At 44.9% G+C, this 24,036-nt stretch overlaps 1 protein-coding gene across 3 annotated transcripts; it reads right to left on the bottom strand.

Moving 5' to 3' along the window:
* Positions 1 to 911: 911 nt before the first annotated feature.
* LOC142656795 (uncharacterized) lies at positions 912 to 22,149 on the bottom strand. Of its 3 annotated transcripts, none has more exons than XR_012849751.1 (7): positions 22,030 to 22,149; positions 19,420 to 20,244; positions 17,443 to 17,828; positions 16,556 to 16,716; positions 15,110 to 15,242; positions 11,295 to 12,432; positions 912 to 1,049 (listed from the first exon to the last, which is right to left on the bottom strand). XR_012849751.1 is itself a non-coding variant. In XM_075831706.1 (6 exons), the coding sequence occupies exons 2-6, from the start codon at positions 19,655 to 19,657 to the stop codon at positions 12,250 to 12,252; spliced, it is 1,101 nt and encodes a 366-aa protein (XP_075687821.1). In that variant the 5' UTR covers positions 19,658 to 20,244; positions 22,030 to 22,149; the 3' UTR covers positions 9,703 to 12,249. The 3 variants fall into 3 exon arrangements, 1 of the variants encoding a protein (XP_075687821.1); XR_012849752.1 differs by lacking the exon at positions 912 to 1,049 and having other exon boundaries at positions 9,703 to 11,410; positions 12,182 to 12,432; XM_075831706.1 differs by lacking the exon at positions 912 to 1,049 and having other exon boundaries at positions 9,703 to 12,432.
* Between the last annotated feature and the right edge of the window lie 1,887 nt (positions 22,150 to 24,036).

Raw genomic sequence — 24,036 nt, forward strand, 5'->3', positions numbered from 1 at the left:
CTGCCATCACTCTCACAGAAACATATTCGATTGAATCTATGCCTGTGACATGATCTGTTATCGTTGACCGGATGTTTCTGAATGCACATATCAGGGATGTGTCAGACCAGAACCTTCACCCACATTTATAACATATAACGTCTCAAGGGTTTGTCATTACCTATTTTGTAAACTAGGGATGCTGGGAAGTATATTTCAGTGATGACAGTGAGGGAGGGTGGAAGTAGCTAGCTTCTCCTACTTTGGTGAAATCAATAAAACTGCCAACCTTGGCCTTAACTGTATGCCAAGAAATATAAGATATGTGATTAACAAACTAAGCAGATCCTGAGCAGTTTATGTTTACACTTCTGGAAAAAGGTCTTAAAGTGAATGTCCATATTTGATCACCATTTTGATTTATTTTTAACTAGGACCAAAGGTCTGTGCTGATTAATTTCATAATATATCTGGATGGTGGATGGAGCCATGTTAGAAAGAAAACTTCTGGTTGCTTGCAGTCACCACTAGGGGGAGCTCAATGCATACAGACTTATAAAGCTCTCAATAAATTCAATAGTATATGCGAATGCTCCTAAGCTCCCCCTAGTGGTGGATGAGGGTAGCTAGAATGTTTGAATTGAACTCTATGTCTATGCAGGGAATTTGAAGGTCTATCAGGAAAATTTTCTTGTAAGGCCTAGTACTTAGTAACAGCGCTAAAATGGTACGTATACATAGAGCGAGAGATGGTCTCAAGCAGTTGTGCTCACAGTGAGTACAACATAGAGTGTAAAGTCTAAAGATATTGGGTCGGACTGGACAACCCCGATCCCCCCCCCCCCCCCCCCCCCCCGAGAAGATGAGCCTGAGGATCAAGTCAGAACAGGTGCATGTACCCATTAATTGCTTCTTTGCCCATTATCATGTCAGGGCCTGGGGTCCTCTTGTGGGCCATTCTGACCCTGCTTGGATGGGTTTGATCCAGGATCCGCATCTTCTTGATCTTGATTATTGCTCATGCTCAATCACAGTTGTTGGGAACGATTTTGGAACCTTCTGCAAATTAACTGATAACAGAAAACAGTTAACAAGGCAAAATGAAAGATCTCGGAGACCTCTGGAGAAAATGCATGAGAGTTCCCCACCCCCGCTTCATCTGGAGAGGTCACCTGATTACAGTATACGGTCCCTGCAATGCAGTCCAGTTATGAATGAAGGTGCCATTAAATAAAGTATTTTTAGAGATGACTTGATTTCTGCAGCGCTGGCTCCTTACATCTTCTGCAGGAAAAGACATTAACTCAATGAGGACCTGATCACACAGTATATACAACTGACTGCAGATGTAAAGATTTCCCGCAATCTGAGAATCACTGGCGCCCCCGGGTCATGGGGTCTTTTTTTTTTACCCATTGTAATATTTTTCTTTCCTTTATGTAAGACCTTGAGCAACAGCTATTCTGCACTGGCGCTGCGTACGTAGTAATATCACGTCTACTTCATCCAATGGCTGCGGGTTGCTACTTCCTTATCAACGAAATGACGATTCAGCGAATGACACCGCGACCTACAGCCGTTAAACGACGAAGTAACGTGACATGATGCGACACCACTGTTGTCTCTGCTTGCAGTCACCTCTAGAGGGAGCTGACTACATTTCAATTTATACCGCTCCCAATGAGCCGTATTAATAAGGAGATTGTCCAGTTTCAAAAATCTATTTTAACACATCCTTTCAGGGAATTCTGAGTTAATAGAGGGGGGGGGGGTCCTATGTTCAGGATCATCATCCAATGGCCAGAGTGGAGAGTGGTTACATAGAGCGTCTCTCTCTCTGGTGGACCTGTCCTGTCCTGTATTACACAGACAGCACATTGATATGAATGGGCACTGTGTAATACTTTATTTCACCTGTGGCGGCACTGCAGGGAAACTAAACACTTAGGCTGGGTTCACACAACCTATTTTCAGGCGTAAACGAGGCGTATTATGCCTCGTTTTACGCCTGAAAATAGGGCTACAATACGTCGGCAAACATCTGCCCATTCATTAGAATGAGTTTGCCGACGTACTGTGCAGACGACCTGTCATTTACGCGTCGTCGTTTGACAGCTGTGAAACGACGACGCGTAAAAATACAGCCTCGTCAAAAGAAGTGCAGGACACTTCTTTGGACGTTTTTGGAGCCGTTTTCTCATAGACTCCAATGAAAACAGCTCCAAAAACGGACGTAAAAAACGGCGCGAAAACGGCGCGAAAAACGCAGCTAAAAACGCGAGTTGCTCAAAAAACGTCTGAAAATCAGGGGCTGTTTTCCCTTGAAAACAGCTCTGTATTTTCAGACGTTTTTGGTCACTACGTGTGCACATACCCTCACTGTCAGGTTTCTCCACAGATCACAACTGATCGCTGGGGTCCCGGCAGGGGGAGACTTTGTGATCAGCTTCTTATCAACGGACTCTTCTATTAAGTAGGGATTATGAAAGCGGAGAACCCCTTTAATTTGTATTCAGTGAGCTCCCTCTAGTGGTGGCAGCAGCCAACCGGAATTATATAATTTAACTCTATGATGGGAAAAGGGAATTCTGAGCTCTATATAAGACAAATGACACATGTACCCCTATAACAATATTTCGTGCTGTTTGGCTGTGGGTCCTACTAATGCCCTGGGCTTTCAGCTAATGCCCGACTGCCCGAAGAGTCGGACCTGGAGATACCAACACAGGATTTATTACCAATCACTAGGTGAATTCTGCTCTATACATTTTTTGAATGATGGGGCAAATTATCATCAGTTAGCACCAATCATACTGGTACCATAGAAATTATCCCATATATATATATAACATAAGCCATAAGGCCACATATATAATATTACTGTGTACCATATAATATCTGACAATAGTAGAAAGTCATCATCGGGGAGAGGAAGCACTGAGACGAGACTAAATAGATTTACAACATTTCTTGCCGTATATTGGTTCCTGCTGCCAATCGGATTCCTGGACCAGCAATAAATCTGTCACAGCCTGGTCCATAAATTATCCCTTCCATTACATTCAGCCTTGTGGCTCCCTCTAGTGGCCAAACTTAAGTATCTATAAGTCAATGTCATGTAAAAATTTTACACTTTCTGTTGGTAGCACTCTTAGGCCTCACGTACACAACCGCATTGGTTTTGCGGTACACAAAACCACGGGTCCGTTGCAGTCCATCGGACCGCAAAAAAACCTTGTTGTGCATCCGTGTGTCATCAGGACTAATGGATACACAACAATTCACCCGTATTGGTGAATCCGCAAAACTCAGACCGCAAAATGACATGTCCTGAGTTTTTGCAATCCGGATATTCGGAGAGCGGCTACAAAGAGCGTCTCACACTCTGGAGGACCTGGCACGTCCAGCTTATTTATTTCAATTAGAATCGTGTAATACCTCAGTTCTCCTGCGGTGGCACTGCAGGGAAACTGAAACCACAGATTAAAGCTGATCGCAGCAGACTCCCTGTGATCATCTTATCATCGAGGAACGCTTCGAACAAAAAGGGATTGTACAATTATCGCAATTATGTTGACTTTGATTGTGGAGAGTTTCCTATAGGAATATTCATATGATTGTGACTTGTAAAATCTCTATATCTGGTAGAGCTTCAGAACTTCTTATGGAGGATTAATCACTGATAATGCTCCTCTGATTATGTTCCAGGACGTATGTGACAAACATGCTCAATTGAGGCGCGTGTATAGAGTTTCCGGCAATAAAGGGGCAGATTAACCGGTTAAGGACTGGGCTGTTTTACAGCTAAATGACCAGAGAAAATTTTTACAATTTTGCTATGCACTTCTTTAGATGATTATAACTCTGCAGGTGAATAAAGTTCATCTTTGAATTTTACACTCTTTTTAAAGGACAGACAGGGATTTATTTTAATGGCATTTGTCAATATACATCATTTTTATTTTATTCTCGAAAGCAGGCAAAATTGGAAAAAAATTCAAGAATTTAGCAAATCCGTCAGTTTAGGCTAGCGTTTTTCACACACAGTATGGACCACGGACAAAATTCTTCTCCCTTCACATTCTTCCACTTCTCCCGTGCATGGGGATATCAAATATGTGTGCCTTATTCACTGTGCGGGCATGTGCCAGGGCTTGGCATAAAAGGAGGCTTTTTAGCCTTTTCGGTCCAGGAATTTTGCATTTGACTTTATAGCCGCATACTGTTTTCTGGGGGGCCTAATGCTGCTGAAAGATTAGAAACACCCCATAAATTACTTCATTCACACAAGTAGACCCCACAAGGTTTCCTTCAAGGGGTTTATCATCTTTTTAGAAATCCAGTTTTCTTCTGAAAGTTTCTTGAATAAAATGGAACAAAATAAAATTTGCATTTTTTTGGCAAATCCGTCAGTTTAGGCTAGCATTTTTCACACACCATATGGACCACGGACAAAATTAATCTCCTTTCACATTCTGCCACTTCTCCTGAGCATGGGGATACCAAATATGTGTGCCTTATTTATCACATGGAGATGTAGGAGGGCGGACGATAGAAGAAGATTATTTCACAAATCACCTGCTCTTGAAGCAGAAATCCCAAAATATTCATCTAGGGGTATAATGGGAATACATTTTTTGGGGTTTCCTAAAATAAGAAATTGCAGATTTCTGCAAATTGGTCTTTCCAGCAGTTGAACTTTAGAAAATAAGCAAACGTGACATCCACCCCCCCCCCCACCCCCCCCCCCCACACCCATTCCCTCCCTCACCCTTGGCGTAAAATCAGGGGAAAAATAAAAATGTAATGTAGGGCAAATATATTTTCAACTAATTAACTAAAATCTAATAATTCAGAACATTATGGTATTTTTTTTTTTTTAAAGCATGGGTGAATGCACAGGCCGGGTTGTGAGGGACAGAAAAATAAGGAATCTTTGCGGTACCCGACTTTTCTGCAGACGCGGCACTTTTTCTGGGGGTTGCTTCTGGTTGGTGTTGGGGGAATCCGACTGATGAAGTGTCTTTCAGTCGGTCGTTTGATATCCTCAGACTGGGGGCTTCTCTGGTGTCCTGAACATCAAAAATGAGGCCTTCAATAATTTTCTCCTGGAAATCCAGGTATGTGTCTCTGCCTCTGTTTTTTTTGTAGAGCACAAATGAGTTGTGGATGGCCCGGCCACCTGTAACAGATAAATGGCCACTTTTTTGTACCAGGTTTTAGTTTTGCGTTTTTACTAAATAGGGCTGTAAAACCTGGTCGCTTAAATCCACCCCCCCCCCCATGTACTTGTTATATTCGGACACGCTCACTGGTTTGTGCTTGTCCAATGTTGCCCCCCTTTCCCTCACTGCTACTGTTCCCGCAGTATGAATCGTGCTTAGCACATACACATCTTTGCGATCCCTGAACTTGACCGCCAGCAGTTCTTCAGATGCATAAGCACAGGAGTCCCCCTTTACCATGCGCTTCCCCACTAATTGCTGCGGAAAACCAATTCGGTACCACATGCCCCAGTCCTTGCAGCATGCAAATGCCTAAATAGGGGCACCGGGAATAAAAATTATCACAGTACAGGTGGTGCCCCTTGTGAAGCAGAGGCTGCATTATCTCCCACACAATCTTACTGCTGGTGGAAAGATCAGGGGGGCATCCAGGAACATTTATTGTGCGGTCCCGCCCTTCATAAATCCTGAAGGCGGTGGTATATCCTGACCCGCTTTCACACAATTTGTAAAGCTTAACGCCATATCTTGCCCTTTCGGAAGGTAGATATTGGCGAAAGCTAAGTCTGCCATGGAAGTTGAGGAGGGATTCGTCCACACTTACATTCTGCTCAGGGGTGTAGAGTTGCAGAAATAAATTATTGGGAACATTTCTCAGTGGTCTTATTTTGAACAACCGATCCCGGTTTGCATCGGTACTTGGGGGGGGGCCTGTGCGTTGTCGTTGAAGTGGAGGAACCTCATTATTGTTTCATAACGAGACCTGGGCATTACTGCAGAATACACTGGGGTGGCTTGGGCGGGTCTTGTTGACCAGTAAGACCTAATGGAGGGCTTTTTTTTACAATACCCATATTTAGGGTGAGCCCCAATTTCTTTTTTCATTCTGGCAAATTGGTGGGCGTCCAATCTCTGGCATGGGTGGATGAAGGTTTCTGCCTTATATACTGAGCGGCATATATATTGGTTTCGTGGACAATCATATTTAGGAGGTCGTCAGTAATAAATAAAAAGTAATCCATTTGGATAAAATATGCAATGTCCAAACGTGCCGGATCCTCCAGTGCAGAAGACGCTCTTTGTAGTTGATCTCCATGAGAAAATATTTTCTATTACTGGTGACATTTCTAATCTATGCGATAACTATGGCGACACATTATACCGATATAAACTGCGCTGACACCAGCAGGTAAATAAATCCTATGGGTGACATTCACCTAATATTACGCCATTCATCATCCTTGTTTTCTAATGGAAAAGCATTGACTTGATTGAAAATTATTGGTAAAATGAGCAATGCATGCTGGGATATGTAGTGTAAAAAACAGCTGGAGGGATGAGCTAATGCGGTGGCGGTGGGAGATAAGAAACCTCGGAGGATTAGTCTTGCTGCCATTAGTGTATTACAGTCAGGCCGGTGATCAGTCATTAAAGCCGCTCCGATCCAGCTCGCCGCTCGCAGATTCAGGGACTATCGAAGCTGCAACGACTCCAGTCCATGGGGAACGGGACATGGTGGAGAGGAGTCTTTTAAATTACATTTATCAGAGAAGATACTGTAAAAGCTTGTAGCCTGTGTGACTGTAAGGAACCGTGCGGTGTATGTTTATGATGTCACTTAGTGGGACATGATGCGTTTTAGGGATTGACAAGATAAAGTTGTCCCATTTCAGATAAGGCCCATCCCCCAACTAAATATAAGCGATTGGGAAGGAAGAATAGAAAGGGGGGAGGTATAACCCAGGAAAACGCTATATATTCACATATCACAATGGCTGCTGAAATCAATGGTTGCTTGAGGCTCTAGGAACCGAAAATGGATCCACCCAGTCCCCCATTAGTTTATTATAAAAGCATGGGGTTGTCTAAACCCTTTTTAGTCATTTGGTCAGAGGGCCATTTGTCATCATACATACTTGTTTATCACTTTCATGTCCGTGTAGTTAATGAGATAATGGGAATGGTCACAGTAGCACAGAGTATTTCAGGAGATGTATCTTGTGGGAGGCAGTAACCTCTCTATGTGATGATGTTAGTGAGGCCAGGGCTGCATGTCACGGGGCAGTGTCATGATGTGAAAAGGGATCTTTCCAATGCTTGTAGCAGTCTAAGAGTCTCCCTCTACTGGTCATGTTCAGCATTACAGCCAATCACACGATGAGTCCGATTGCTTATTTGTTATAGGATTTGCTGAAATCTGCACATGTGAAATAGAGTAAGTACATTCACACGAGGAGGTAAAGGCACGGCAGAGTAAGGCCTCGTTCAGATAGAGAGTTCTTAAGAGATCTTTAGAGAGCAGCGGCAGAAATAAATCTATAGCGCCAGAAGAAATGGACGCAAAACACGTGACCTTTAGAAGTTCTCCTGTTCACGGTGCCTTTTTTGGGATTTTTTAGGATTTGGTTGTTTTTTTTGCCCAAACCATGAGAATATGCAAAACAAACATAACACGGAAAGACTTTTTTTTTTTTGGATACATACCGGGTTTTGGGCCAAAAAAAGGTCATCGTTTTTGGGAAATTATTTCTTGACTTAAATCAAGAAAAACGTTGTAGGATCGTGGTTAACGATTTTTTTTCCTTTCGCCATAGAATGGATTTTCAGAGCTTTCTCCCTGTATATTTCAATTCAAGACTTGATTTGTTATATATAATCCCGTATACTGCATCTTTTTTTTCTGATTTCAGAATTGTGAATATACCTTTAAGGTTGTAGCGAGGCACAGAGTCCATACTAGGGAGCTGTAGGCACTTTGTGTGCTGCCTTATGGGGCCCTATTATTTAGATATTGAGAAGAATACCTCCATAATACGGCATCCGAAGGAACGTGCCACCATTTTTTTATTTGTCAGATTGATACAAAGTCCGACAGAATGAACATCTTATTCGTTTTGACACACTTACTCGATTTGACTGCAGCGCTTCCTATTCATCTAAGCCATGTGAAAGGTCTCGTGCACGCGGCGAATGGCGAGACATAGCGTCCATACAGATCCATATTACATATGTGTGCCGCCTCTAGAGGTCTTCAGAGGTACAATATGGACGCCATATTACAGATTGTTACACTCGGTTTGTGTCCTTTCCTGAACAGAATGTCTGCAATATGGAAAATCAATTTTTTTATTTTATGGGAAATATTCCCGATATGACGGACTCCCCGGATGATGTCTATTTGCCCTTACATTGATTCTTCCCTTTCGTCTTTTCTCCGTCTGCGGCAGTAGTACAGGTGTAATAATATCGCCACGGCTCCGGTACATGGAGCTCCTTGTACAGCGTCTCTCTGGAACCTTCTGTTTATTTCGAGTTTTATTGATTTTTCTGACCTTTCTATCAAAATAGTTTTTATAAGAGCGGCGTCCGTGCCTGTAAAGCATCTGCTCCGCCGCACGTTCATAAATAACAATGACCGTGTCATCGGAGGCGCAATAACTAAAAGATTACGTTTTACACTTCAGTCTGACAGCAGAATTCTCCAGATGACATAGAGAAAAATATTAGATGTACCCCGAAAATGAATGTAATGTGCAAATCATTGTAGTGAATTAGTCTATGGGGATCCATGAAAACGGGACACGCACGGGGGCACCTCGTTTTTCACGTCCGAGTTTCCCCACGCTCGTGTGAAGCAGGCCTAACACAGCAGAGTGGCTTCTGGGCCCCGGTGTGATTGCTATGTCTGCACCCCCTTATAGCTACGCCCCTGCAGATGATCAAATATCCCGGATTATTGGACGATGATAAAAAAAAGTATATAAAATTCACTCGATAGGGTAGAGAACTTTCCAGGTCACAGTCCAAAATAAACTGTTTCTAATCAGAGGATTTTCCTAATTGATTATCCCAGTCCAGTCTTTTGTTTCAGGTCTATACCAGGTAGAAATAAGAGCCGGATTATCAAACTTTCTGGATTATCGGACACTGGATTAAAGTCATTTCCCTGTAGCTCTGATGTAGGTGAAATAAAAACCAGTAAGCTCTGTCATATCTATCTACATGGTACATTAGTTGTCTGCTGGCAGCAGCTTCAGTGGCAGGCAATGCCAGGGGGCAACCCTGTTGGTGGCAGCTGCAATGCACCGTCTATGGGCAGTGACGTGGCGCAATGTGGCTACCTTATAAATAATTGAGTGATGCGAGCCCCCATCTAGCATTTCGTAAAGTATTAGTTCACCATTTACATTACAGCTTTCATTTTAACCCATTCTCACCAGAGCTGCATACACAATTCTGCAGGCTGCGGAGCTCAAATCACCTAGCACCCCCTGCTGGCTCAACGTCTGCTCTGATTATTTGCATAGTAATCGGGGTCTGCCTACAGTTAGGTGACTGCTTGTGACGATAGGGACAGTGTCATGATGAGATGAGGGGACAGGATAGTCACCACAGACAGATTTCTGAGCTCCCACAATGCACTGCAGAAATGGAACAGGCAGATAGTGGAAGGAGCTCATACATTACATTAGGAGCTCTTCAATGTTTTAACAAAAACTACTGAAAAAACATAAATATTTATTGAAAAAATGGCACAGACATAGAAACAGTATTACATACAGTGCAGAAATCCTAAGGTCTCAATCTGAATAGATCAGTGATGTCCTTAAAGTGAACCTCTGCCTTTTAACACCAGGTCATTTTTAGGTTCAACATTCTGTGAAGATTCATTTCTTACTATATCTTTATAGCGGTCAGAGATCTATTTTCTGGATACAGAGCTCCTGGTCCCCTGCATAGACATAGCGATAAATCATAAAATTCTGTCTGCCTGCAGCCACCACTAGGGGGAGCTAAGAGCTTAATGCATACTGATCATACACTGAACTCAATAATAACAGGTAGCCAGAATTGTATCATTTAACTATATCTATACAGGGGACTTGGAGTTCTGTATGAATTTTTTTTTAGCTTTAACCCCCTATAAAGATATTAAGAAAGTAAAAAGGATGTCTAATGAAAGCAAACCCTGTCAATATGCCCTATTAGGGCATATGGATATCATAGAGGGGGTCCCCACTAAGGACCCCCTATGAGTCAGAGCTGCTCTGTAACAGCAGCTTCCATTCTTCTGGTCTCAAGTCCATGTATTACATGGAAGGCCATTCATAACCTGTGGACAGGTGTGGCGCTGTTTTCATAACAAGGGAGCCATGTTTTTCTAATTCTGCGCAATCCCTATAAAGCCATGAGCACAGCTACACGCAATAGGGGGGATTTATCAAAACTCGTGCCAGGTAAAGGTGGGGCAGCTACCCATAGCAACCAATCAGATTCCAGATCTAATTTTTCAAAGGCCCTTTAATGAATGAAAACTGAAACCGATTGGTTGCTATGGGTATCAGCTCCACTTCTTCTTTGCACCAGTTTTGCTAAATCTCCCCCAATGACTGCTGCATAAGAATGATCTCTACACTATTAAACCATATTGAAGTATTATATCGAACCCCCTTTAATCCGGTTATAGACGTTATAATCACTGGAAGTTCAAGATTTATACATGAACACAATCAGCATCCATCCATAAACCACTAGTTGCTAATAAAAATGGGACCATAATGCTTCGAGGCAGCAGTGATGTTAAAATTCAGGACTGGATAGCCCTTCTACCTAGACTAGGACAACACCCGCCTCCATCAAATAAAAAGTTGAGTCACTTCCAAACACTTTACTCTTCTCGTACTGATTTGTATTATGTGCCATTTTCTATTCACATCCAAACCAGCTTACAAATCTCTGCTGGTTTCCCTTGGAGACCGACAGCAACGTAGCTCCGCCCTGCCGTCAGTCATGTGACCTAACATCTTACCCTTGTAACGGTCTTCAGAGCTCCCACAATGGATTGATCTATGGTAACAGGAAACCAGCAGAATTGTGAATTTAGCATTTGATGTGAATAGAGAAGAAAACATCCTACGAGAGGAGTAATGTAAACGGTGACGCAATGTGCGCTGTGTCTGTGCCGTAAATCAGCAGCCCAGACCCTGCAGACCACATGTGCAATTTACAGAGCAGCTTCATTGTGTACCACAGTCTTGTACAATTGCAAAAAAAAACCTATATAAACTTCAATATATGAGCTCCGGATACCTTTGTAGGGCAAACCGAGAGACGATTTGAGCTGTGCGTCTGCCCAGTAAAGGTCCAGTCATCTCACGTGATCAAGTATAACATATATGAGGCTGGATGAACCCATCAAGAGCTCCCTGAGAAAAGGATATAAGTTCTAGTTTAACAAACTAAATACATTATGAAGCAAATCTTATTAATATAAATAAGACAATATCTTACAGACCAAGCACTAGAGGAGACCCCTTTAAATCTGGGCATCTGTAAGACACCCTAAAAAGGATAAGGGTCTATTCAGCCTGCGTTTAGGCCATCCGTTGGACGTATACGTCAAGAAATACTCCCGAGATAGACCTCTGACGGATGCCTTTTATGTATGCCATAGACAATTGTAAAAAAAAAAACGTATACGGTGCAGCTGCGCTTTCCTATACCGCGATGACAAAGTTATACCAGCCTGACGGATGCTAAAAACACACTCTGGGCATCTGTCAGGTCCATAGGAGTCTAAGGGCACGTTCAGCATATGCGCCGGTACCATATTCGGACGCATATGCTGAATGTACACTGTCAACGCATTGTGAGTAGACCCTAAAATAGACGGTGCAGCCACTAAACGCCCCTCAAAATACCAATATGCCAGGGAACCGTCTACCCGTTAGACCACCTGAGCTACAGACTGACCAAGAGGAATCAATGGGAAGTAGTACATGTACATCACACATATTGGCACTCTGAGAGGGCGGTTCAGCGGCCCCCCTGATTGGGAGATTACCCGTGCTGAATGCAAGTAAACCCGAGTCTCATCATGTGCCCGCATTTGCATACAGCACGGGTGATTTTTCGCCCCTTCCAAATCGGAATATCAGGGGGCTCTCAAATTAGTGCAAAAGCACCCACTATCTTACCTTTCACAGGGTGTCCTAAAATATACACCTCTGTCTGGTGACTGATGCTCTTAAAGTAGCACTTCATTCTACTCCACCTGCAAGCCCTTGAGATATTGCTCATAATTCTCCTCGCAGAGTCTTATACAGTCTAGAAAATAATCTTTCTCAGCGATGGCCCTGAGGAGATCCGTCTGCACTAAGCAGATGTCGTACAGTTCGGAGGTCAGCGCCTTTCTGGATTCCTTCCCCTTCTCTTTGTCCAAAAACACCTGGTGCAGACAAAAGACAAAGACACCCTGCTCAGCGTGTAACAATCATAAGAACCCAGAATCCCTTGCCCGAAATCCCCCACATTAGCACGAGCAGAACGCTGATGACTGATGTATGACCGGCTTTCGAAATGACAGGGGTTGAACATGGCTGCTTTCTTCCAACAACAACGCCACACTTGTCCACAGGTTGTATGTGGTATTGCAGCTCATCCCCATTCACCTGAACTGCAATACCAGAGACAAGCCATGGACAGGTGTGGCGCTGTTTCTGGAAAAAAAACAGTTATGTTTTTCTAATCCTGTACAACCCCTTCAATAACTTGTTCATAATTATTAGGGTTGTTTTCTGCTGACATCTATGGAAGCGATTATTGGTGGGCGGCTGTGACGCACATTAGCTCTATGGGTGATTCACTGGCTCCTGACGTCTACAGTACCTTATATATACACTTGTGTTGTAAAGTCATATCGTTTCTGTGGCGGTTTCATTGCTTGGGCTCAAGTTTTCTGAGGTGGGTAAGATTGGTCCAGGCCTGACCCAGCGTAATTGATGTAAGATTTTGAGACAGTTTACGATCTTACAAAATACAGTCTTATGCTTTTAAGAGGGTGTTATGGTCCTATAAGACGGCCCGTGTTAAGCCGTGAAAACGAGCGCCGATCAACTAGGTAGTTCGCTGATCGGCGCTCGTTTGCTCCTTTCACAAGGAGCAATGATCAGTAATGTGTGGGGACTATTATCGCTCGTCCCATACATTTCCATCACGGAGCACATTTCCCTGTTTACACGAGCAGATCAGCCGATGATTGAGTGTTTGCTCGTTCATCGGCTGATTGTTGACCTCTTTACACAGGTCAATGATCGAAAACGTGTTCATATGAACGCTTGTTTGCCTGATCATTGGTCCATGTAAAAGGGCCTTTAGTGTGTAATCCCCAGGTCACTACTCTGGGAAGGAGGTAAAGTTAAACTGCAGTAAGAGCGAATTACTATTTTATTAAATGTGACCGAATCCTGAGAAAACGTCAATTCCTTAAAAGTCTGTAAAGACCGATATTGGGATAAGGCATCAATGTTTGACTGGTATGTGTCCAACCACTAGGACCCCCCACGACCACGAGAATGAAAGGGTGAAGCATTGCGGACAGTGCCCCTTTTGTCGACATGCTGTGTGTTTGGTATTGAAACTCACCTGAGACTCAGTCCCATTAAAGGGACACCATACCAGACACTATGGACGAGAGCGTGGCTGTGTCCGAAGTGTCCCAAGGCTGTGTCCGCAGTGTGACAAGGTCCGCAGTGTGACAAGGTCCGCAGTGTGACAAGGACCGCAGTGTGACAAGGTCCGCAGTGTGACAAGGTCCGCAGTGTGACAAGGTCCGCAGTGTGACAAGGACCGCAGTGTGACAAGGTCCGCAGTGTGACAAGGACCGCAGTGTGACAAGGACCGCAGTGTGACAAGGACCGCAGTGTGACAAGGTCCGCAGGGTGACAAGGACCGCAGTGTGACAAGGTCCGCAGTGTGACAAGGTCCGCAGTGTGACAAGGTCCGCAGTGTGACAAGGACCGCAGTGTGACAAGGACCGCAGTGTGACAAGGTCCGCAGTGTGACAAGGACCGCAGTGTGACAAGGACCGCAGTGTGACAAGGTCCGCAGGGTGACAAGGTCCGCAGGGTGACAAGGACTGCAGTGTGACAAGGACCGCAGTGTGACAAGGTCCGCAGTGTGACAAGGACCGCAGTGTGACAAGGTCCGCAGTGTGACAAGGACCGCAGTGTGACAAGGACCGCAGTGTGACAAGGACCGCAGCGTGACAAGGACCGCAGCGTGACAAGGTCCGCAGCGTGACAAGGTCCGCAGCGTGACAAGGTCCGCAGCGTGACAAGGTCCGCAGCGTGACAAGGACCGCAGTGTGACAAGGTCCGCAGCGTGACAAGGACCGCAGTGACAAGGACCGCAGTGTGACAAGGTCCGCAGTGTGACAAGGTCCGCAGTGTGACAAGGTCCGCAGTGAACAATTTCTGGGTTCTCGTGATCATTGGAGGACTTGGTGGTCGGACACATATTGATATCTGGTCACAAAAGCAGTGGAATAATTTTCCAAATACTCTATGTATTATTCACAGTATTCAAAGTAACAAGACACCAGCACTTATAGAAGCCCAAAGGCGGAAGAGTTCACAGCCCTCTTACACCAGCCGATAAGCGGCCGATAAGCGGCCGATGAAGCGAGCTCCGATCAACGAGACATCGTGGTCGACGCTCGTTTGCTCCTGTCCCTCGGAGCTATGGATGGGGACGAGCGGTCGTTACTCCGATCGCTCGTCCTCATTCATTAGACAACGATAATATTTAATTTTTTTCAAACTATACGATCAGCAGATGATTGAGTGTTTGCTCGTTCATCTGCTGATCGTTCCCGTTTACACAGGGTAATTATCGGCAGCGAGCGTTCTGTGAACGCTCGTCTGCCCGATAATCATTTAGTGTAAAACCCCCTTAAGTGATCGCAGATGAGAGATAAAAACATTACTTCAGATCTCTGGGAATCTTGTCTTCCCATAGATTTCCTGTTTGGGATTCTAATTTTATCAGGGAAACTTTACCTAACATTTCCTGGACATTAACTTTTGTGATATGACAAATTTAATATAGTAATTCTATAGACATACCCGACAATTAACAATGGTGTCGTGGTCAGTTAGCCGGATGTTGTCATCTATGATGATGTGCTGGGTATTACAGTCGGCCGGATCGATCCAGAACGGTTTTCCTCCAGAGCTTGTAAAATTATTTCTTGCCCACCTAGAAATTAATCACATTAGAGAGGTTCCCATTAAAGCAGTTGTCCAGGATTAGAAAACATGGAAACCCCTGTCCATAGGTTGTGTGTGGTATTGCAGCTCAGACCCATGCACTTCAATGGAGCTGAGCTGCAATACCAGATACAAACCATGGAGAGGTGTGGCGCTGTTTTTCTGGGCAATACCTTTAAAGCAAAAATATGATGTCCTATCAGAGCTAAACTAACTAGTGGGAGAAACGGATCCTATTGGTTGGCCCCATGAACTGTCAATCATGGGGTAGAGAATACAAGCTTTACCCTCGTAGTAGAAATGGGTCATGTGGATTCCTCTTGGCTCTAAAAAAATGAATTAAAGGAGATTTCCCACTAAAAACATGTATCACCTATCCACAGTATAGGTGATAGATGTGAATGTTTGATCAATGGGACCTTCACCGTTCACTACACCGGGGGTCCTCAGTCTGTCGGCCCCATAGACATTGAATGGAGCGGCGGGGCGCACGTCTGACTACCGTTCCAGTCAAACTTCTCCTCCCTAAGATTGTGCATTGAGGAGAAACGAGAGGCAGGAGAACCCTGTTCTAGTGATCGGTAGGGGACCCAGCGGTGGAACCCCCAACGATCATACAATTTATCACCTGTCCTTAAAATTCAACATGGCCGAATCTCGTTCCCCACGACATCTGCCAAAGTTGTCCTTAAAGAGTCCATGCAGTCCCCAAACTGCAGATCGGGGGTGTGGTATCTTCCTTCCAGAAAGCTCAGCAATTGTCCGATGTGTTGTATACCTTCCTATAGCCTCTTTCTCTAAATACTAATATTCCTTGATGAGTTACTGGAAGGAGGTTGCAGATCCCAAATCAATACAGCATTACGTAGTCACATTTACTGTATACAATGCGCTTCCCCTTATAAGGCTTCGTTCACAGCTGCGTCAGGGCTCCGTTCAGGGGTTCCCTCAGAGCTTTCCATCAGAGGAACCCATGAACGGAACCCTGACTGAAACCACAGGGTTCCGTTTGTCATCGGTGTGTAAGGGTTCCGTCGTTTTGACAGAATCAATACCGTAGCCGACCGCGCTATTCATTCTGTCAAAGCGACGGAACCCTTACACACCGGTGACAAACGGAAACCATTTGCACCGGATCCGTCACCATTGAAATCAACGATGATGCAAACGGAAACCTGTGGTTTCAGTCTGGGTTCCGTTCATGGGTTCCCCTGACGGAAAGCTCCGAAGGAACCCCTGAACGGAGCCCTGACGCAGCTGTGAATGAAGCCTAACACTGTCATGCTTTTCCTCACTTCTTACCAGTCAAAGTGGTCCTGAAAGCCCCCAATCCCGTCCACACTGCTTAAATAATTGTAAATATTCCTCTCCTTTGCTTTGGTAGATTTACGATCAGACCCACGGGTGAGAACAATGTCTCTCTTACTGCAGCGTATTCTTCCTGGAGTGAGATCTATAGTCAGCTGGAAATAAAAGATTATAATATGAATACCACATTGTCTAAGGAAGGAAGAAGCTGCTGTAGATTAAACACCGTGATAGCCGGGCCTTGCAGATTAGTACTGCGACACTATAGTCAAGACACTTTGGGGGCGGGGGGCTTACTGAAGACAGATGTATACAGACACTATTCATTTCAATATTAAATCTGTCTTCTGTCAGCTGCTAAACGACCATAGGGATATGATGTCAATGTTAAAGGGAGTTCTTCCTGATATAACATTGATGGCCCATCCTTAGCATAGGCAATCAATGTTTGATCACATGGGGTCTGGCCCTTGATACCTCCTAAGGTCAGCAGAAAGAAGTACCGCAGCCCTTTCACTGCAGTACCTAACACAGCGCCATCCATTTCCTTGTGGTTGTGTCCAGTACTGCAGCTCAGCCCCATTCATTGCTGAGCTGCAGTATCGGAGGAGAGCGGTACTGCAATGAGGGGGCTGCAGCGTTCACTTCTGTTGATCAGTAGAGGTTGCATGTGTCAGACCCCCAGCGATCACAGATTGATCATAACCTGATTTCTGCGATAGCATCTTTGGACATATCAATAGGTCACTGATGTCCTGAATGACTCCACCGTATGGAAATCAACGAGTTCTCTACTGGGATCTACAATACATGAATGTGCATCCAACTTTTCTACAAACATCAGATCTAAAAAAAAAAATATTAAATATTTTAGAATTTACCGGCACTTGCTGCAGTTGAGGGAACTGTGGGTGTTTTCCCTGTAAAGCAGCGTGGACGGACCTTATCACACGAGGAAGATCGACGCCGAACGTTCTTAGTATGACACAGAACTGCCTCCCTTGTAGGTGCAGACTCTCCAGCATGTGGAAGAAGGAGGGCAGGATCCAGTTATAGCCTTTTCCATCCTCTCCCTGTTGTGTGAACAAGTCATCGGCTTCTCCCTGCCACTCCAGCAGCCTCATGTGATCATTGAAGACCCCTCTGAAGCGTTGTCCTATGTTACTGTCACTGAAGTTCCCATCGCGGCCAAAATGCGTGCAGTAGTTGACGGCATCTTCACATGGAGGTTTTACTGAGGGTTCATCACTGACCCATTGCCACTCACCTAAAATAAAACCGTATTATTAGCCCACACACATTAGAGAAACCACCGAAAGATCTGGGACTAATTTACTTTTATGACATATCCGATTGATGGGCCATAAAAGTATCAAAGGGATAGTCGTTGGACAACCCTCTAAAGGCCCTATTACACCGGCCGCTTCTGGCCGGTGCAGCGAGCGCCTGTCTCGTTGACTGGCACTTGTTTTCTCCGGTCACACGGAGCTATGGATGGGGATGAGCGCTCGTTACTCCGATCGCTCGTCCCCATACATTATTATCAGGTCGGCAGCGCATCTCCCTGTTTACACACCAAGATGTGCTGCCGACACCGATAATATTTTACTTTTTTAGAACGATACGGTCACCAGATGAACGAGCGTTTGCTCGTTCATCTGCTGATCGCTGCCTTGTTTACACAGGACAATTATCGCCAACGAGCGTTCTATGAAAAGATCGTTTGCCCGTTACTTGCCCGATGTAAAACCCCCTTAAAGGGAATGTGACGCTAGAAAAATATTTTTTTTCTTTTTAGTTAAACAGTTAGTGTATAAATGATTGCACATTGTTATAATTTTTTACATTTTTTCACAAGTCAGGAAATATTATAAATTAGAATCTCATTTATAACATTTCCATGTGCTGGTCACTAGAGGGAGCAATTCCCAAAATTGCAGCATTGGAATGTGGTAAAGCAACCTCATTGCTTTATGCTGCAAAATTGGAGAAGACACACTCGCTCTAGCGTCCTCAAACAATCCCCCCTCCTTTATCCTGGCTAGTGCCAGGAGAAAGGAGGGGGTTGAATGTTCAAACCTCCTACACTGTGTGCCGCCATTTTTGGAGCGAATGCACAGTGTAGGAGGATAAGATACAGTGGTAATCACACAGTATAACACGAACATACACAAACATAACTTACCTGCTCCCTCCGCTCCCTTTCCTTGCTTCTGAACATATGGACGGAAGCCGCGACCGGAAGTAGTCATCTTACTGTCTGGCCGCGGCTTCCAGTTCACATGAAAATGGCGCCGGATGTTGCTCGGCCGAAGACCTTCCATTTGGACTGTGTGGGAGCGGCGCATGCGCCGTTCCCACACAGACGGCGTACGCTATAGTGAATGGAACGGCTCCTGTTCGCATTCTCTATGGGGTTGTATGTGCCGTATTCCATCTCTGTATGTGTCGTTAATCGACACAAGCAGACATGAAAAAAAAATGGCAGCCCCCATAGAGAAGTAAAAGTAAGAAAAAAAAAAAAGTACAACACAAAAACACAAATAAATACAATTTATTTTAATGACATACTAAAAGCAATATTATATAAAAAAAATATTTTTTTGTGACACCTTCCCTCTAAGGCCAGGGCTACACCTAGACTTTTTGTAGTCCTACTGACTGATTTTAACTATTGAGCTACAGCTGCAGTCCGAATGAATACATTGAGTTGCAGGCAATGTTGTGGACTGCAGCTGTCACTCGAGTTAATATTAATCAGTAGTGCTACAGAAAAGCCTAGGTTTAGCCCTGGACTAACAATTTATGTAATAAACCAGGAACAAATTGACAAATTAGGGATGATGGAAGGTACTCACCTGAGTCACTGATCTGTCCCCAGGCAACGGTGCTCAGGTAGGAATTAAGCGCGGCTCTGGGACCTTGACCTGTGGCCGCGTCGGATACCAGAATGGTGTTATTCAAGTCCAGGTGAAGGATTAACTTTCTTTCTTTAGGCATCAGAACTGGAAGACTTGGCTGAATACTGCGGTCTCCTTCCTGCTCGTCTTCCTCTGCTCCCCCATTAGTGACCATGTGACAACTTACATCATCCATGGTTAAAATAGATATGTATTTTTTTTTTTTTTTAAATCAATAACTTTTTGAGGAGATGCTCAAACAACTTAACGACTAAATTGTCTGACCTTAAATATTCCCATAAAATATGTAAAAAAATAAAAAACAGAAAGAATTATAGGGTAGGTATTGTATCGCTTTATACGATAACAAATAAATGTAAATCACGTGACTCAAAATAAATGACAAAAAAAAAATGTCAACAAATTTTTCCAGTTTAAATACCTAAACATTTAAATGAGTAGGAACTTTCTGAACGTCGAGGTTTAACCTGCCCGGTATGAGAAATGTCAATCCTTTCTAAAGACAGATCGTGTGTGGCGGAGCGTTCATGGAGGCGGCAGGGAGCTGGCTGCCGGCCACTGATACTATGACTACGCTGTGTTTGCTGTGAGTTCGGTTCCCCGCATGGGTGATTTTTTTCTTTCCCCCTAAATCCTTGAGCCTTTGAATTAGCCTGAGAGCGTTCCTTACTCGCACCAACACGAGGGCTGCAAATTATTTACTTGTGTAAACTCAGTGAGAGGTGACTGGAGCTTTAAGGTAATTCTTTACTTTTGTTGAATCTGTAAAAGAGGACAGAAAAAAAACGAGGAATTAGTCAGGTCTGAATTCTTAGCCTAAAGGGGGTTTTACACTGGGCGATTATCGGGCGGACAAGTGTTCATAGAACGCTCGTTGACGATCATTTCCCTGTGTAATCAGGGCAGCGATCAGCGGGTGAACGAGCAAACGCCCAATCATCTGCTGATCGTATCGTTCTAAAAAAGTGAAATATTATCGTTGTCGGCAGCGCATCTTGGTGTGTAATCAGGGAGACGCGCTGCCGACATGATAATAATGTATGGGGACGAGCGATGAGAGAAATGACCCTCGTCCCCATCCATCGCTCCGTGTGAGAGGAGCAAACAAGCGCCGATCAACGATGTCTCGTTGATCGACAGTCGCTGCACCGGCCAAAATCGGCCGATGTAATAGGGCCTTAAGTTCACATCACCGGTGTCTCCCGCTTAGGTCTCTTCCGTCAGAGGAAGAGGCGACTGAAAATCCAAATGGAAAGCATGGCTTCCGTTTCATTCACCATTGTTTTCAATATTGGTAATTCTTTTGTTTCGGTCGGATTTCGTTCGGCTAGGTTTGCGTTTTTTTTCAAAGAAGCAAACGTGGTCATTTAAATGTAAGCGATGCTTTCCATTTCGATCATCTCTTCCTCTGACGGAAGGGACCTAAACGGGATACAACGGTAGTGTGAACTTAGCCTTACAGTTTTCACTCTTTTACGCTGGGGTTACATGGCATTTAATCGCTCACGAGTCGCAGTGAAATTGCGGCAGTAGGCTATACGGCGATTTTGGCCGCAACAGAACGTATAGTCAAAGATCGCTGGGTCGCGCTGCCTGGATCACAAGTGAAGTGAACGTGGCCGCGTTGCAACCTGCAGGTAATTGCGTCGCAACAGTCACAAGAAATCCAACACCTGCGGGTTGCAACGCGGCCACGTTGACTTTCATTACTGCAACGTAGGCAGCGCGACACAGCGATCTACGGCCGTGCGACCAAAGTCGCCACGTTTCCCTATGAAGGAAAAAGCTGTGTGACAATTTTAAGAATTCCGATCAAACATTGGGGTCTCCCGTAGCCTTAAAGGGAAACTTTCTATTTGAACATTTCTTTAGGGAAGTGGTTGGCAATGCTGTCGTGACACTACAACTCCCAGCATGTCCTTAAAGGAAACATGCTGGTAGTTTCAGCACAGCTGGAGAGTTACTGCACTGGATTGGGGAATGTGTCAGACATATTTTTGGTATTGCTTTTCTGATTCGCAGCAGCTTTTGTTTCAGCTGTTGCTTAGTAACAGAGGGCGTGGCCTGCTTATGACTACTCGACCTGGAGGGGCGTCACTGGATCCACATTGGGGGACGCCCATGCAGGTGTTCTCACTCGCTATAGGGTCCACGTCTGTAGCAAGACAAGACCACGTTTAGTCATGTGACCCTTAAAGGAGTGGCCACTTAAAGGGCCACTAAATCTTTAAGGGGAACTCCAGTCGAAATATTCCAGTAACAGATTTCTCTGAGGGGCTGCTTTCAGTCCCCCCTACATGTGCAAATATTACTGTAGATCTGTGACAGTGATCATTGGGGGTCAAGGGGATGTTTGGCAGTCATGTCATTGAAGAGCACTAGTCAAACTCTCCCCAGTCTGAGATGTCTGACAACAGGGAAAATGGCTTGTAATTACACCTGCATAGCAACATCGAGACTTGTAGTTGTACTGTCCCTTTAAGAGCTAATACATATAAATAACAGTAGAAAGCAGCAGCGAGAAGGTTAATTGCACAGTTTCCTTGCCTGCAGCCCTGTACAGACACAGCAGCAGCGTCCTGTCTATTCCTGAAGACGCGGTTTATTAATGGCGCTGCCCTGTGACTGCCCGTCCCCCCTGCGTGATTGGCATCGCCCGGCTCCCCACTTCCGGTCTCTTACTCGAAACCGTGAGAGCACCGGAAGTGTAAGAGTGGCTTGTTTTTTTGTTACAACAAACTTTATTGAGACTTGACATGAGACACACAGCACCGGCGGTATAGTATGTATGTGCTGTGCTGCAATTGTCTGCAATGGTAGATTGTACTATATTATATTATATTGTATTATATCATCCTAATTCAAAAATGTTTAGCACCAGCACACGATGATACAGTATTGATACAGTTCATATAGATGCCTTCTATAAAGTTACAGCCACAGTGGCCCTATAACAGTTACAGCTACAGTGCCCCTCAAACTTGCTATAGATACAGTGCCCCCCATATCAGTGTCAGCCACAGTGCCCCCTAAACTAGGGAAGTCACAGTACCCCCTTATCAGTGTCAGCCACAGTGCCCCCTAAACTAGGGAAGTCACAGTACCCCCTTATCAGTGTCAGCCACAGTGCCCCCTAAACTAGGGAAGTCACAGTACCCCCTTATCATTGTCAGCCACAGTGCCCCCTAAACTAGGGAAGTCACAGTACCCCCTTATCAGTGTCAGCCACAGTGCCCCCTAAACTAGGGAAGTCACAGTACCCCCTTATCATTGTCAGCCACAGTGCCCCCTAAACTAGGGAAGTCACAGTACCCCCTTATCAGTGTCAGCCACAGTGCCCCCTAAACTAGCGAAGTCACAGTACCCCCTTATCATTGTCAGCCACAGTGCCCCCTAAACTAGGGAAGTCACAGTACCCCCTTATCAGTGTCAGCCACAGTGCCCCCTAAACTAGGGAAGTCACAGTACCCCCTTATCATTGTCAGCCACAGTGCCCCCTAAACTAGGGAAGTCACAGTACCCCCTTATCAGTGTCAGCCACAGTGCCCCCTAAACTAGGGAAGTCACAGTACCCCCTTATCATTGTCAGCCACAGTGCCCCCTAAACTAGGGAAGTCACAGTACCCTCTTATCATTGTCAGCCACAGTGCCCCCTAAACTAGGGAAGTCACAGTACCCTCTTATCATTGTCAACCACAGCGCCCCCTAAACTAGGGAAGTCACAGTACCCCCTTATCATTGTTAGCCACAGTGCCCCCTAAACTAGGGAAGTCACAGTACCCCCTTATCAGTGTCAGCCACAGTGCCCCCTAAACTAGGGAAGTCACAGTACCCCCTTATCAGTGTCAGCCACAGTGCCCCCTAAACTAGGGAAGTCACAGTACCCCCTTATCAGTGTCAGCCACAGTGCCCCCTAAACTAGGGAAGTCACAGTACCCCCTTATCAGTGTCAGCCACAGTGCCCCCTAAACTAGGGAAGTCACAGTACCCCCTTATCAGTGTCAGCCACAGTGCCCCCTAAACTAGGGAAGTCACAGTACCCCCTTATCAGTCAGCCACAGTGCCCCCATATCACTGCCAGCCACAGTTCCCCCTTAAAAGTGGCTGCCGTAGTTCTCCCAAAATAGTGTCATCTAAAGTGCCCCTTTTCTTAAAGAATGGTTGTGACACCATTGATGGTGTAAACAGGGAGACGCGCTGCTGACAAGATAGAAATGTATGGGGACGAGCAGTCGTAGTGACGAGCGCTCGTCCCCATAAATAGCTCCTTGTGTAAGAAGCAAACGAGTGCCAATCAATGTGCTCTCTCGTTGATCGGCGCTCGTTTACACGGCCCCAATACCATCATACGTCGTTATCATAGCTGGAATCCGTAACTTGACCTGTATTTGGGTATAAGGTACACGGGTTTACCAACGACAATCAATTACAGTGATCCGATAACCCAGGAATCTTCACATTCCTAAGTATCGTAAAAGAGTTAAACCCTTCACGGCTGAAAAATAACCAGAATTTAACTAAGGGTATGTTCACACGATGAGAGGCATTTACGTG

Source organism: Rhinoderma darwinii, chromosome 7 (assembly GCF_050947455.1).
Source record: "Rhinoderma darwinii isolate aRhiDar2 chromosome 7, aRhiDar2.hap1, whole genome shotgun sequence".
Lineage (NCBI taxonomy): Eukaryota > Metazoa > Chordata > Amphibia > Anura > Rhinodermatidae > Rhinoderma > Rhinoderma darwinii.

What these genes read in the sequence shown, in the direction of transcription:
- LOC142656795 (XM_075831706.1), bottom strand. Translation starts at nt 19,657, where the DNA reads ATGGATGATGTAAGTTGTCACATGGTCACTAATGGGGGAGCAGAGGAA. An exon ending in GGGACAGATCAGTGACTCAG is followed by an intron (nt 17,829 to 19,419) that starts GTGAGTACCTTC and finishes GTTTTATTTTAG; the next exon opens with GTGAGTGGCAATGGGTCAGT. An exon ending in ACACCATTGTTAATTGTCGG is followed by an intron (nt 12,433 to 15,109) that starts GTATGTCTATAG and finishes TGTCTGCACCAG; the next exon opens with GTGTTTTTGGACAAAGAGAA.